The 14449-nt window shown below is 37.5% G+C and overlaps 1 protein-coding gene across 9 annotated transcripts in view; it reads left to right on the forward strand.

Annotated features, from left to right (window-relative positions):
- The first annotated feature begins 1185 nt into the window (after positions 1-1185).
- The window catches only part of ZCCHC6 (zinc finger CCHC-type containing 6), a 57476-nt gene continuing 44212 nt past the window's right edge, over positions 1186-14449 (forward strand). For 3 of the 9 annotated variants that reach the window (XM_023743548.1, XM_023743555.1, XM_006102126.3), the window contains exons 1-8: positions 1418-1619; positions 2727-3274; positions 8698-8879; positions 9175-9291; positions 9748-9925; positions 11505-11593; positions 12991-13042; positions 14072-14141. In XM_023743548.1, coding sequence (XP_023599316.1) covers positions 2755-3274; positions 8698-8879; positions 9175-9291; positions 9748-9925; positions 11505-11593; positions 12991-13042; positions 14072-14141 — 1208 coding nt within the window. In that variant the 5' untranslated portion in view covers positions 1418-1619; positions 2727-2754. Of the gene's footprint in view, positions 1394-1416; positions 1620-1689; positions 1943-2726; positions 3275-8697; positions 8880-9174; positions 9292-9747; positions 9926-11504; positions 11594-12990; positions 13043-14071; positions 14142-14449 lie in introns of those variants that run through there. The other 6 variants (XM_023743550.1, XM_023743551.1, XM_023743552.1 and 3 more) reach the window with 6 other exon arrangements.

Consider the following 14449-nt stretch of genomic DNA (forward strand, 5'->3'; position numbering starts at 1 on the left):
AATTTCAAATTGAATTAAAATTCCACTCCTGTGATTAGTTTAGGTATTAAGTCTTGGTGGGGCTTATCACAGTGACTGCATTGTGGGTCTGCTATTTCTTTTTAACAAACTTCAAAGCAAGTTTAGAATAAAAGTTAGGTTTTTTGGAGGTGCATTGAAGAAAATGCAAGTAAAAAAATATTTAAAAGCCTTAAAAAGATTTATCTTCTATTGCTCCTCTAGAACTTTTCCTAAACCAGTTCTTGTGTGCAAGAATTACTCCACTGGGTGAGGCAACGCTACTGTCCCTTAATAAATGTAATCATGCATCACCAAGCTCCCTTTGGACTCTATTAAAGGCACTGTCTGCCTGTCAAACAGGTTACTGGCTTGATTCCCATGTATTTTTCAGAACCAAAGCATTTGGATGTGGCATGGATTAAACGACTTAATATTTGTAAAGCCCCCAGACCAGTTCCTGGCAGTAGCCAGTACTTATGGGTTCATCATTATTTTAAGACCAAGGCCTCACAGGATCTCATGAATTTGTTTAAATGTTTTAAAGCAGAGCAATCAAAACTATCACATTTTCTCAACGCTCTGGGGTGTTTGCTAGCTCCGGGTGTGCAATTTTCGTTCAAAAATTCGAGCACATCTCTTGGGTCATCTTTTTCGATTACACATATTCTCAAAAGCACCGTTCTGTGTTGTTTTTGTTTACGTAAAACTAACACGTACACAATCTAAGAAAAAAAGCAAAGCCTTTCCCTCCACCATACTGAGAGCTGGATGAGCAGCGGATGCTGAAACAGGATGGGCACTTCTACAGGACCGGCAACCAAGGCCTCCTCGGAACGACCAGGAAAATGGCAAGAACACTGAGACCTCACACCCGGCAACCGGGAGCCTCCAGGGGCAAACCGGGCTTGCGAGCCTACCCCGGCAGCGGCAGCGCCGACCGCGGGCTCCGCGTCTCCCTCGGAGAAACAGAGGTTTCCTTCCTACGCCTCCCCGCCTCCCCGCCTCCCCGGTAGAGAGGAGACCTGGGCGAGGAGGACGGGGCACAGACGCCACGGCCTGATAGGATGTCCTTTCTCCGGAGAATGAGCGCACGGCGGCGGCGGCGGCGGAAGTGGGCGTGGCGCTGCGGAGGCGGGGCGGGAGGGGCGGGCTGGAGGCGGGCGGCCCTTCGGCTGGGCGCGCGTTTCCGGCGTGAGCGGCGGAGCTCTCCGGCGGGGGCAACCCCCGTCTCCCAATCGCGCACAATGAGCCAGCGCTGAGCGCCGGAAGTGGGGCCGAAAGACAACACAGAGAGGGAGCCCAGCCCGGACCGAGGGAGGCGGAGGAGCGCCGCGGAGGTGGTGAGTGTTCCGAGCGTCTTCTCCGCGCCGTCCCTCCCAGGCTCGCCTCCGGGGTGAGTCTCCGATAGGCTCCCCGGTCCCCAGACTGGAGGGCGGGCTCCGCCCAGGAGTTACGTTGGCTTCATCCTCCGCTGGCCTCGGTCCCAGGGGCCAGGCCAGCGGGGACTGAGCTATCGGGTTCGAGTCCGTATCTCCACTTTCTGTCAGACCCTGCGAGGGCCGAAGAAGAAGGGATTTAGGTGGAGGCCAGCCCGGGGGGCCTCGGAACCCATCGGGGAGGTAGGTCACTTCCTGCTTCCTGGTACCCGCGGTGGGTGGCTTCGTGGCCGAGAATACGGGGACGCTTCCTCTTTCTCCGCCTCGGGTCCCAAAGGGTGAAACTGAGGCAGATCGGGGGCGGGGCGATCCGATGGGGATCGTAGAGGGGAAATTGCAGTTTGTGACAAAAACGAAACTTGTTTGGGGTTGGAGGAGGAGGACGGGGAAGAGTCGCTGGAGTTGTTTCTTGGTTGGAAACCCAGCCCCTTTGACTGGAGCGGAGCCTCGGTGGGGCCTCCGTCACCCAAGCGACCGAAGCCATCGGTCTGAATCGGGGTGGTGAGGTGAGCCAAGGTCCCGGGACGGGAGGAGGGACGGGAACGTGGAGTTTTAAAGACTGTTTCGGGAGTTTTCTAACAGTATAGGCTTGGGATGAAGGTTTTTCTTTTTGTTTTGTTTTTTAAGAGAAGCGCTTTTGTCATATAGGTGAAACTTGGTATGAGTAACATTTTTTAATACTCCACTTCTCGAGACTATAGGGAGCTTCCCCTAGTCACAGGTTTAATCTTCATGTTAAACTAGAGGCCCGGTGCACGAAATTCTTGCACTGGGGGTGGGGGTGGGGGTCGCTCAGCCTGGCCTAGGCCCTCTCGCAGTTCAGGAGCCCTGGTGGGGAGCAGGCCTAAGCCTCAGTTGGACAGCCTTAAGGTTGCCACCAAGGTGGGAGAGGCTCCTGCCATAGCAGCATCTGAGCCGGGCTCAGGGCTTCTGGCTGAGCAGTGCTTCCTCTGTGGGAGCCAACTGACCACCAGGGGGGAGCCCTGAGTTGAGCATCTGCCCCCTGGTGGTCAGTGTGCATCATAGCGGCCGGTCATTCTGCCATTCGGTTGATTTGCATATTAGCCTTTTATTATATAGGATAGTAAGTACTAATTTTCATGATGAATATCATAGGATAAGCCTCCTAACTTCTAGTGTAACACACTGATTATTGGAATGTGATGAAAATAAGGGGGGGGGGGAGTTTCTTATGGGCTTTTGAGCATCTGTGCAATATATGTGGTATTTGGTACACTAGGTATGATATCTTGTTATAGTTTGATTTTCCCCCAAAATGCTTTCTTTCAGGTGCAAAGTAAAAGTGAAGTCAAAGACCATGGGAGATACAGCAAAACCTTATTTTGTGAAGCGTGCTAAAGACCGGGGAGCTATAGAAGATGAGGATTTCAGAAGGGGTCACCCTCAACAAGATTATTTAATAATGGATGATTATGCCAAAGGCCATAGCAATAAAATGGAAAAAGGCCTTCCCAAGAAAAAAATAACACCAGGGAACTATGGGAATACTCCGAGAAAAGGACCATATGCTGTTTCCAGCAATCCATATGCATTTAAAAACCCAATTTACAGTCCACCCGTTTGGGTAAATGACAACCACAGAGATCAAAGTAAGAGATGGCTATCAGATGAACTTGCTGGTAGTTCAGAGAGTTGGAGAGAATTCAGACTAGGACCTAGAATTCCTGTTATGAACCGACCAAGAAAAGACTCCTTTCAAGAAAGTGAAGATGGATATCGGTGGCAAGATGGAAGAGGCTGTAGAGCTGTAAGGCGACTATTTCACAAAGACCCGACAAGCCTGGAAACCATGTCAGAAGTGGAAACAGGAAGCCATGGTAATGTGTTGCAATCTGTCAAGTTAACAACCCAAAATCAGCAAAGTCTTTTCTTTTTCATCCAAATGAGTTTTATTATTTTTAGCAATGCAGTTCAAATTTTTCATAGTTTCTGCTTATGCTTATTTAATATAATTATTTTAAGGATTGCAGTTGTGATACATGTGTATATTGGTCCCTTTAAAAGTTTCCTTTGCCATAATGCTCATTTTACTTTAGTCAACATATATCCTGTTGGTGTTTTTTACATAAGAGGGTGATCATATCCTCCTGGAGACTATATCATAATTTCTGAGTGTGTGTATATAATGTCTAAATCAGGTATCACAGTTTTGTATTTGAATAATATAAATGACAGACTGTGAAGATTTTTAAAAATCTTATTTGATATAAAAGCACAATATAGACTGCATATAGCTCTTGCTACAGAGGGAGAGGTGGGTAGTCCAAGATTTTTTTATTTTTCCTCAAAAGTGAGCTTTACAAACGTGTTGAGAGATACTAAGTTTAGAAGTCAGAAATACACATAAAAGCTTTACCTTTTAGTTTCAAACCAGAAGCCTATTCTGAGTGTCCTACATGTTTGATAATAATTGCCCCAAAGCATTATACATTTTTCTAAAAGGTGAATAGATTTTGTTTATGTACCAATGATATCTGTAAACAGGAAAATTATTTTTATCAAATGGACAGTAATTACTAAAATAAAGTCACACATTTTCAGAAAAAAATAAAACTAATATTTAGTCTGAAAATGCAAAGTATGCTTAGAAAATTATTCTTGGAAAATTACGTTTGTTGACTTTGTTGTTAACGTTAATCCTCACCGAGGATATTTTTTCCATTGATTTTAAAGAGAGTGGAAGGGACGGGAGAGACAGAAAGAAACATCGATATGAAAGAGATACATCAATTGGTTGCTTCCCACATGAGCCCGACCAAGATCAGGCCAGGGATTAAGCCTGCAACCAAGGTGCATGCCCTTGACTGGAATCGAACCTGAACCCCTTCAGTCTGAAGGTCAACTCTCTAACCACTGAGCAACTGGCCAAGGCTGCCTGCTTTGTTTTTTTAAGCAACTTAGTTATGCTCTTTTCCCTTTCCTTCCCCTATTGAATAAGCTATTATGTCTTACTAATTTTACTACCCAAATTATTCCTGTTAATTTTACTACTGAAATCTGTCTTCTTTATATTCCCAGTCTGTAGTTCTTCCTCATTTCTGCTACCAAATCAGCCTAGCTAAACACTCGGCCTCCATCGTCACTACTGGTTTGCTTCCTATTAAAAACAATTTCTTCCTAAAAACTTAAAGCAGTTCCTGACTGACTATAAAATAATGAGAGAAAGAAATGGAGTGCTGGGCCTGGTGGGTAGTGAGGGAGAGGCGGTTGACACTTTTTAAATAGACTGATCAAGGTAGCCCTCACTGAGGTAGTGAGGGAGCCAGCACTGGGAATTTTTGAGGAAAATGTCCTCCTCTCCCACCCCTGTGTAAAGGCCAAGACAGAGCGTGTACATTCCAGGAAGAGCAAGGAAGCCAGTGTGGCTGAAGGAAAGGGGGCCATATAGAATGAGTTGCAAACTAGCTAGCACTTTTACAGGTTTTGGTTTTGTGTGTGTGTGTTTGTTTCTTTTAATTTAAATACAGGTAGGCAATGTTGGCACTTTCTAGGCCCTTTTCCTTCATATTATCTCACAATGGCCAGTGTGTGTGCGTGTGTGTGTGTGTGTGTGTGTGTGTGTGTGTTTTAAACCTGTAGGACATTTCTCACCTGTACATTTATAAGTCTTAATAGGGAAAACATCATGTTCTGTCTTTATAGGGTCTTATGAAAGTATAAAATGGGAAGAAAAGGTGTTATTTTATATTTTTCTAAATAGGAAAAGCAAAAGAAAATGCTTTGAATCAAATAGCCAAAACAGAATGAGGTATTAGGAATCAAATGCATGGGAGAGATCAAACCTTAGCCTCGGAAATCTTGAAGCTGTAAAGAACTTGAAGGAATTGTCTGTCATGATATACCAAAGGTAGAATCACAATTTTACAAAGCAGGAAGTTGTGGCTCAGAGAGGTTAAATTTATCCAGACTTGTTTATGTAGAATGGCAGATGAGGAAGTGAAACTGAAATCATGTACGTACTCTGCTGCTCTGGCTGCTAACTCAGCGTCACTGGACCTGCAGTCTGACAGAGGGAAACTGCACACGCATGGAATTTCTGGACTTTCGTTTGTGTTTTTCTTTTTAAAATTTTGTGTGATTTTAAGTATTTGTGTATTACTGTGTCTGTGGGACATGGACATTTTAACTTAGTTACCAATAGTTGGTCTTTTAGAAAAGAAAATTTGATGTTGAGCAGCATTATGTAAAGAAAGGTTTATAGATCAAGAGTTTTCAACCAGAAAGATATTAAAAGGGACTGTTTACATACCAAAAACCTCTTATATGTATTTGTGTTTCATTTTAAAAGAAGTTGATTTTAAGAGGTTTTGAATAGGAAATGCGTCTTTACTGTCTTTTTATTGAAAGCTCCCATGTTTTCTCTATGTGAAATACAGATGATTCTTTCACAAATGCTAATTAAAGGTCTTTTCAGTCTCTATTTCTTGAAAATCTTCATACAGGAAATACTAAGCTTTGGTATAACATTGCTCACTATAGAGAGAAATTTAAACTTTGCACTACACTCAGAGATTCCTAAAAAGGATCTCATTAAAGGAACAGAAATTTTCCTGAACTCAAACTTGTCTTAATAAGGAAGGATCTTATTAAATGATATGAGAAAATGTAGTGAAATTATCTCGAGTTGCTTTAATACTACCTATTTTTCATTACCACTTACACTTCATCTCTCAAATATCCTAGGTTGCCAATTTATCGTATTTGGGACAGTTCCATTAATAATCTTAGCTGGAAAACATCCATTCAAATACACATGTCCTTTGTGAATGGAACAATGGTTCATATGCAAGTAAAATATGGGAACTTAGAATACTGTATATAGAGAATTCATTCATATTACCAAAAAACTTGGGATAAGCCAGGTAGTCTTAAGTAATTATGGGAATTATTTTTTAGCAAAACCCAGCTTTGCTTTCCCGATTCCCAACAGCTGGATTTTATTTGATCATTTTTACTATGCAGGCCTGTGAGGTTCAGGTTATATTGCCTTATCAATACTGGTCTGTTCTAGTTGTGAATGAGTATGCTGCAAGAAGGGATTTTAATTAATCCTTTTTAGTTTGTATGTTGTTACAAGGCTGAATTTAAGAATTTCATCTATGCTTTAATCTCTGTTTCAAATCCCTTTGCTTTGACTTAGTCATGTGTCTCTGCACAAGTCACTTATTTTCTTGGACCAACATTTTCCCCATCTGTACAATGGGAGTAATTTTAGCATCCATGACAGGATCACTGTAGGGATTAAATGAGGCAATGCCATATAAACTGCTTGCATTGCATCTGTTGCATAATAAAATACTCTGTAATGGTAGCTGCTGTTATCATCAGCATCAGACAAAATTTCTGCAGCCACCTACTTCTCTGTAATAAAAACAGTAAGGAGTTAATTGTGGTCTCTGGAGGGAAATTGAAGTCATTCTTTCTACAAAATGACAGCAAATATAGTTACATTTAGAAGTCTTTGTGAGTAGGAGAGAAGAGGGATTAAAAAAGGAATTTGGGCCGAAACCAGTTTGGCTCAGTGGATAGAGCGTCAGCCTGCGGACTGAAAGGTCCCAGGTTCGATTCCAGTCAAGGGCATGTACCTGGGTTGCGGGCACATCCCCAGTGGGAGATGTGCAGGAGGCAGCTGATCGATGTTTCTCTCTCATCGATGTTTCTAACTCTCTATCTCTCTCCCTTCCTCTCTGTAAAAAATCAATAAAATATATTTTTAAAAAAAATAAAAAAGGAATTTAGTTCTATATCAGTTAGTGTTTTGTGAACTAATATGGACTTTCCTAATGGGTATTGCACATGTTGGTGTAAATCTCTAGTGTTTGCCTAAGTGAGAAACTTCCGTTCTGAATACTGAAATCAGATGCAATTTTTTTTTAAGTTGGTAATGATAAGCAAATGAAATGAAAATAGACATTCCTTTAAAGTAAAAGAAATGCCTATCTCAAAAGTTTAGGCAGACCAAGAGTACTGTCCTTAAAAGATTGATATTTTAATTGGGAGTAGGGAGAGTATTTAAAAGCAAGTATCAAGGTGTAGACTGATTTTTTTCTTCCAATGACTACTTTTTACTATTTTGTTTGATCTATGTTGGTTGCTTTTAAAAATAAAACTGTATTTGTCCTAATACTTTAATTTTGTTTAATTGCCACTTACTATAGTACAGAAACTGTTTGCAGAATTTCACTATATTCATCTTATGGTTGTTTGAACACAGTGCTTGCTGATTTCCCTTTAGAACTGTTAGCAGGTAGCTTTTGTAAAATAAAGGTCCTGTATCTCCCTTTTCTGATAGAATTTTTTTTTCAATCAACTGATTTATTGTAGCTGCTATACAAGTAATAAGTTCCAGTGGAAACTTGACAGGAATTGCCTTATGCAGGGCATTGCAGGTTTCTATTTTCAGACTAGTTATTGGTAAGCCATTTAGAAACTTTATTTCCATTCAAGTCATTCAATCTATTTATCACAATTTTAATTGGAGAAATGAATTTAACTTTAATTGCATGTGTTACTAATAGTTTCATTTTTCAGAACTTGAGGGAAGTTATCCAAGTTATTTATGACAATTTTTTTATAAAGCAATTCCACAATCACCTTAAGTTTCACAAGTATTCAGTGTGCATGCCATTGAAGAAGTGAAAGTGAAAGTAAAGATAAAATGGGAAGTAGTTGTCCTCAGTAAATAAAATTTTGGCTTAAACTTCTTGATATTAATGTGGGGGGACAATTATGTGAAGACTGAATTTTCACTTCAGATAAGAATGTAGTTGATTTCTGAGATCTTTGGAAACATATTTATTGTCCATCTGTGCTCTGTTGATATTGTTCACTTATGAAAATGAAAGCAAATGTGGATAGTTTTCATTAGAATAACAGGTATACTTACAAGTACACTAGAATATAGTACATTATATATTATGATATATTAGGTATATTAGAACAGGTATACTCACCTTCAGAGGATACTTTCAGCAGTATACCAAAAGATGATAAAATCAAATTATATGATTGAAGTAGAATTCCTTTTAAGTTTAAAACACACCTATTTCTATGGATTAATGTATGTAGATGAGGCGCTTAATGAGTATTCAGACATTCTATCCATGCCTATCCCTTTCCTTATGCTCTGTGTTCAGTTGTCATTCAGATATTACATGATTTCATTAATTAATATAAAATTCTGCTTTTTAGTCAGTTCTGTTATTTAATACCACCAATAATATTTTTTCCCTAACTTAAGAAGACAAGATGCAGAAGTCCAGACCTAGGAAGCCACGGAGGACTAGAAATGGGGAAAGTGAACTGGATGGGGACTTGGAAGGCCCTGTGATCGACGAGTCTGTGCTCTCAGCAAAGGAGCTCCTGGGTTTACAGCAGGCTGAGGAGCGACTGAAAAGGGACTGCATTGACAGGCTGAAAAGGGTAACAACTTTGATTTGTTAGTTAAAATCCTTGTTTTGTTTAAACTGTGTTAGTAATTGGGGATATGTGCTTTGGTGAATTAGATATCCTACTTTGGTTATTAGTATTGAAGCACTGAAAGCTACAAGTGATAGTTTGATTTAATGAATTACTTAAATAAAAATGACTATTAAGATAGTGAGAGAGTGACAGTAACATATTAACAATTTTAAAAGTGGAGGGGAAATCATCTGCCTAATTTTTGTTGACCTATAGTTTTAAAGATATGTATCTTATAAATCTCTTCAAATTATAGCGACCAAGAAACTACCCTACAGCAAAGTACACCTGCAAACTTTGTGATGTTTTCATTGAATCTATTGCATTTGCCCATAAGCATATCAAAGAGAAGAGGCACAAGAAAAACATTAAGGTAAATTTAAAGTAACCAAAACAAATGTTTACCTGTCAGTTGTTATTTCTTGTATTTGTGACTTTCCTCTCCTTAATAACTTTGCTACCTATATTATTGAACTTACCCAAAATACTTTATGCTGCTCAGACATGTTTTACTGGGTAGTCTTATGAATTTCCTTAAGGATACTATGAAGATGAACAAAGTCTTTGATAGGACTTTAGTATATGTCGTTATGCCAGTAATAAAATAATTTGTCATTGCTGTTTTTAATATTCTTTTTTTAGCACTTTTTTCTTATTCCTGCCTTCCTGCTATTATTACTTTATGTGTATGAAGAAATGTTTGATAACATGAAAACTAACACAGCTAAAGTAAAAGGGAAGGCTAAGAATATACTATAGTGTTGTCTTGGTAAATGGTAGAAGGATAAAAAAGTGTGTCACTTTTTAATCTCAACATTGATCTTAAAAGGAGAAGCAGGAGGAAGAGTTGCTTACTACATTGCCCCCGCCTACGCCCTCCCAGATAAATGCAATTGGTATTGCCATTGACAAGGTTGTACAGGAGTTTGGGTTACTCAATGAGAACTTGGAACAGAGACTAGAAATTAAACGTATCATGGAAAATGTGTTCCAACACAAGTTACCAGGTATTTTCTAGATTTGTCTTTCTATTTACCTAGCTAAAGGTACTTCAGTCATTTTACCTACTAGTAATAATTTTTACCTAATAGAAATTGATTTGCCATATCTTTATTTTTTGCCTGTTTTTGTTTTTCCTGGCTCCCCCTGAGGAAACAAAGACTTTTACATTCATTGTCATTAAACCTGTTTTCATTGTGAATTTCATTATGTGCATGTACTTGAAATTAAATGCCCCATGTTAGTGGGGCACTATGGGACTCTTGTGTATATATTTGTTTACTTTTCTACCTATTTAAATTGATATAATATTTTGAGTTAAAATACAAAGAAGTATGTTGGAGTCAGTTTCATGTATCTGTGTCCAAAAAAGGTTCTATTTAACCACACTTAAAAGACTTATAATATCTAAAATGAGCTTTGCAAACTAATTTGTAATAGATTTTGTGTACTGTTGAATTCATTCTCCATATTATGTCTGTGGAGCCATGGGAAACTATTTTTTAGGATGTTTCTCAAGTGATTCTAAAACACAGCTAGGGTTGAAATCACTGTTTTAATTATTACCATATTACCCATAGAACCATTTGCTCCACTGTAAGATCATTACATATATAGTGTATCATTCATATTCATACATGCTTTCATAAAAATAAAGGGTGAAAATTTGCTCATTTCGTGATATAGGGACATCATTCTTTATGTTGTAGATAGTTCCTGAAAAGTCACTTATAATGTTGATGTATTTTGCCATAGACTTCCATTGTAAAATTGAATGTATTTTTTCCATGGGAAACTTTTAAAGCCCAAAGAAATCACTTGACTTAACCTGGGGGAAAAAAACCCACAAAGTTTCCTGATGAGAAAGGATAAAATTTTGGCACAATGGTGGTAAAACATTGAGTGGTAAATATAGGCCATATACACACTTTTCTCTGAAAAGTGAATCACATGTTGCCTAGTGTTTTATATCAGTTATATAATTATTTTTCAAAAGTTTTCCTAAAGGGATTATATTATGTTAAATGCTTTTTGTTTATCATATGAGTATTCCTATTAAAAATCTTTATGCTGAAGGTCATTTTTATGATTATTGTTTTATAGAAACAAAATCTTTATAGTAAATTACACCTTATGTGGCCTTTCTAAAAGGTGAAGTGTTTGCATTAACTCTTTAGTATACTATCAGGTTTATAAATATAAAACAAAGTTAGCCATTTCTTTTCATTTTCACATTTAAACATTTTAAAAATGATAGCAAGTAGTATTTTTTGCACAAAATGTGAAATAATAATTTAGGAATTTTTAAAATATGTTTTACAACTGAAAAGAGTAGCCCTGATGCTAAATCACTGTCAATGCAGTCTTCCCTATTAAAATAAAATAAAATAAAATAAAATAAAATAAAATAAAATAAAGAGCAAAAAGTCACCCTTGCTATCCTTTGTTTATGCCAGACTTGAATAGTGTTTTGCTTTTGTGTATAGTTTTAATTGATGGTCCTGTTTCTGAAATAACAGTGTTTTGTTCTAACTTTCAAGAAATTTTACCTTATTTATGACTTTTATTTTTTTACTTTTTTTTTAGATTGTTCTCTAAGATTATATGGGTCATCCTGTAGCCAATTGGGTTTCAAAAATTCAGATGTAAACATTGACATTCAATTTCCAGCCATTGTAAGTACAAAATGAAATGTTGGAATTTTCATAGAGTGATATGGAAATTCTATATTTCAAATATGAATATAGTTTAGAGATTTGCAGATTCTTTTAAGTGTAATGATGGCAGCTTTTTTTCCTAAAATTTCTATTTTCTTTTGCCTGTCTTCAGCTTGAGGGCATTATTTCAAATACACTACAGTTTTTCATACTTATTTTACTCTTTAGATCTTTTATACGTCAAATACTGGTATTCTTACCATGTGAATCTTATGGGACTATTTAGGTTCAGTTAACTTGAAATGATTAAATTACCTTGGGAAAGTCAACTTTCCAGTGCAGGAAAGAATTTTAGATGTTAAACAGTGTAGATATATAACTTTTATGACCTGAAAGCTTAATTTGCTTCTGGGTTTCCTCTCTTATACACCTACTTTATTAAAATAATTATGCTTTTTTTTAAAATATATTTTATTGATTTTTTTTACAGAGAAGAGGGGAGAGGGATAGAGAGTTAGAAACATCGATGAGAGAGAAACATCGATCAGCTGCCTCTTGCACGCCCCCTACTAGGGATGTGCCCACAACCAAGGTACATGCCCTTGACCGGAATCGAACCTGGGACCCTTGAGTCCGCAGGCCGACGCTCTATCCGCTGAGCCAAACCGGTTAGGGCAATTATGCTTTTTTTTTTATTCCCTCCTACTATCCCCAGCCACTCAAAAATAATTATGCTTTTGAAGAACCACACATGACCTAACTTTCTGGTTTAAACATGACTCAGAAAAACTTTTGATGAGTCAGAATTTTAAAACTGGGAGGCACTTTAGTAGATTATCCATTTATCCACTGGTGGTTACCATGGCCCAGTGTGTAGATGGTTCGTGCCCATTTAATTTACCTGGGGTGCTAGTTCAAATACAAATTCCTGGGTTCTACCCACAGATGTTCTATTTCACAGCCTCATTCTTTGCCATCCCGGGTACTTTTGCACCATGGTCAGCTGACCAATAGATTTTACTATTCTTTTAACCTTAAATTATGATTAGTAATTTACCAGCACAGCAGTTTTGATTCATTCCTTCATTTAGCAAATATTCACTGAGTCTCAGAGAGTGAGAGAGTAATATTGTTCACAGTATGTCAGCTTCTAGCCACAGCTTTTGAGATTTGCTGAGAGGCTAAGTAACTCAGGAATTAGATAATTTGGAGTTAACTGTGTAGTAGGTCTCCTTTGCCCATATTCATCCTCGTTTGGTGCTCATTTCTCTGTCCCTGACCACTATAATGATTAATTTCTTTACTCTGGTGGTAATGTACTTTCTAATTTGGATAATTTCAGATGACTGTATATCATCTCAGTGAAGCAAAAGTACTTGCAGATAATTTGATGTATTCATTGATCTATTTTCTAGATGTCTCAGCCAGATGTTCTCCTACTTGTTCAGGAATGTTTAAAGAACAGTGGTATGGCCAGATTCTTTCTACATTTTACTTTTAAATGTTTCTTTTGTCTATAATTTAAATATATCATTTCTGAAACTTTGAAAATCGGAAGTCATTATTTTTTTTTTATATATATATATTTTATTGATTTTTTACAGAGAGGAAGGGAGAGAGATAGAGAGTTAGAAACATCGATATGTAAAATTTACTCTTGAGGGTAAAACTAAAGGGTAATCTGCTTTATACAGTGGTTGCAACCCAGGTACATGCCCTTGACCGGAATCGAACCTGGGACCTTTCAGTCCGCAGGCCAACGCTCTATCCACTGAGCCAAACCGGTTTCGGCTGGAAGTCATTATTTAGCTTGATAATAATGTCACAATTTGTAAAGATTAAATGAACCTTAGACCAAGTCTAAGAAGACACAAAATATGTAAAATTTACTCTTGAGGGTAAAACTAAAGGGTAATCTGCTTTATACAGTGGTTTAAATTAATACTTTCTAATGGCAAATAGGTGTGACCCAACCCTGATTAATGAATCAACGAACAGTTGTTCCCAAATAGACTTGTCAGTTGTCCAGCTTGGGATTTAATGGCTTTTTATGCTTTCCAAAGGTCTCATCCAACTGTCTTCTCTATTGAATTAGTCTTTCCCATCCTTCTTGTTGAATTAAACCTGTAAACATATTTTTTTACTTCATATATTTTTTGACATCAAATATTTTAGAAACTTTTGCAGCAATTTTGTTTGAATAGCCTACACATATTTCTAATTATGTTATTATATAACATTTAAACAGTCTAATTCAATAATATAGTCATTTTCAGTCAAACATAGTTTTACAAAATAAGGGTTTTAAATTAACATGATTACTTAATTCTTAAATATAATACTTTTTACTTTTCAATTCATCTTGGAGCTTTACTTAATAATGGTTTTGGAAAAGGCAGAGCAGATAAGTCACAGCTGGAACTTGTACTTTATCTAGTTCTCTATTTAAACAAAAGTATAATTAACCTACTTAACATTTTTGTCTTCTTTCCTCAGATTCTTTTATTGATGTTGATGCAGATTTTCATGCTAGGGTGCCAATGGTGGTGTGCAAAGAAAAGAAAAGGTCTGTTTCTTTAAGCTGTTTATATATTAAATATCAACTTGCCAAAAGCACGTGTATTTCACTAAACCTTTTTTTTCTATACTTCACTAAATCTTATGTCTAATTTCTAGATTGATAGAGTCCTTATGTGGTTAATTTCATAGGCGTACTACGAGATTTCGCCTATACTTTTGGCAATTGATGCAAAAGGAAACTTTTATTTTGAAAAGAATAAAATTTTTTAAAAGGAAAAAATAGAGGAAGGAAACATTTTGACCCATTTCAACATGGTAAAAAACAACTTAATCAGTTACTTGCTCTGATCACCT

This window comes from Myotis lucifugus, unplaced genomic scaffold (genome assembly GCF_000147115.1).
Source record: "Myotis lucifugus unplaced genomic scaffold, Myoluc2.0 scaffold_399, whole genome shotgun sequence".
Classification (NCBI taxonomy): domain Eukaryota; kingdom Metazoa; phylum Chordata; class Mammalia; order Chiroptera; family Vespertilionidae; genus Myotis; species Myotis lucifugus.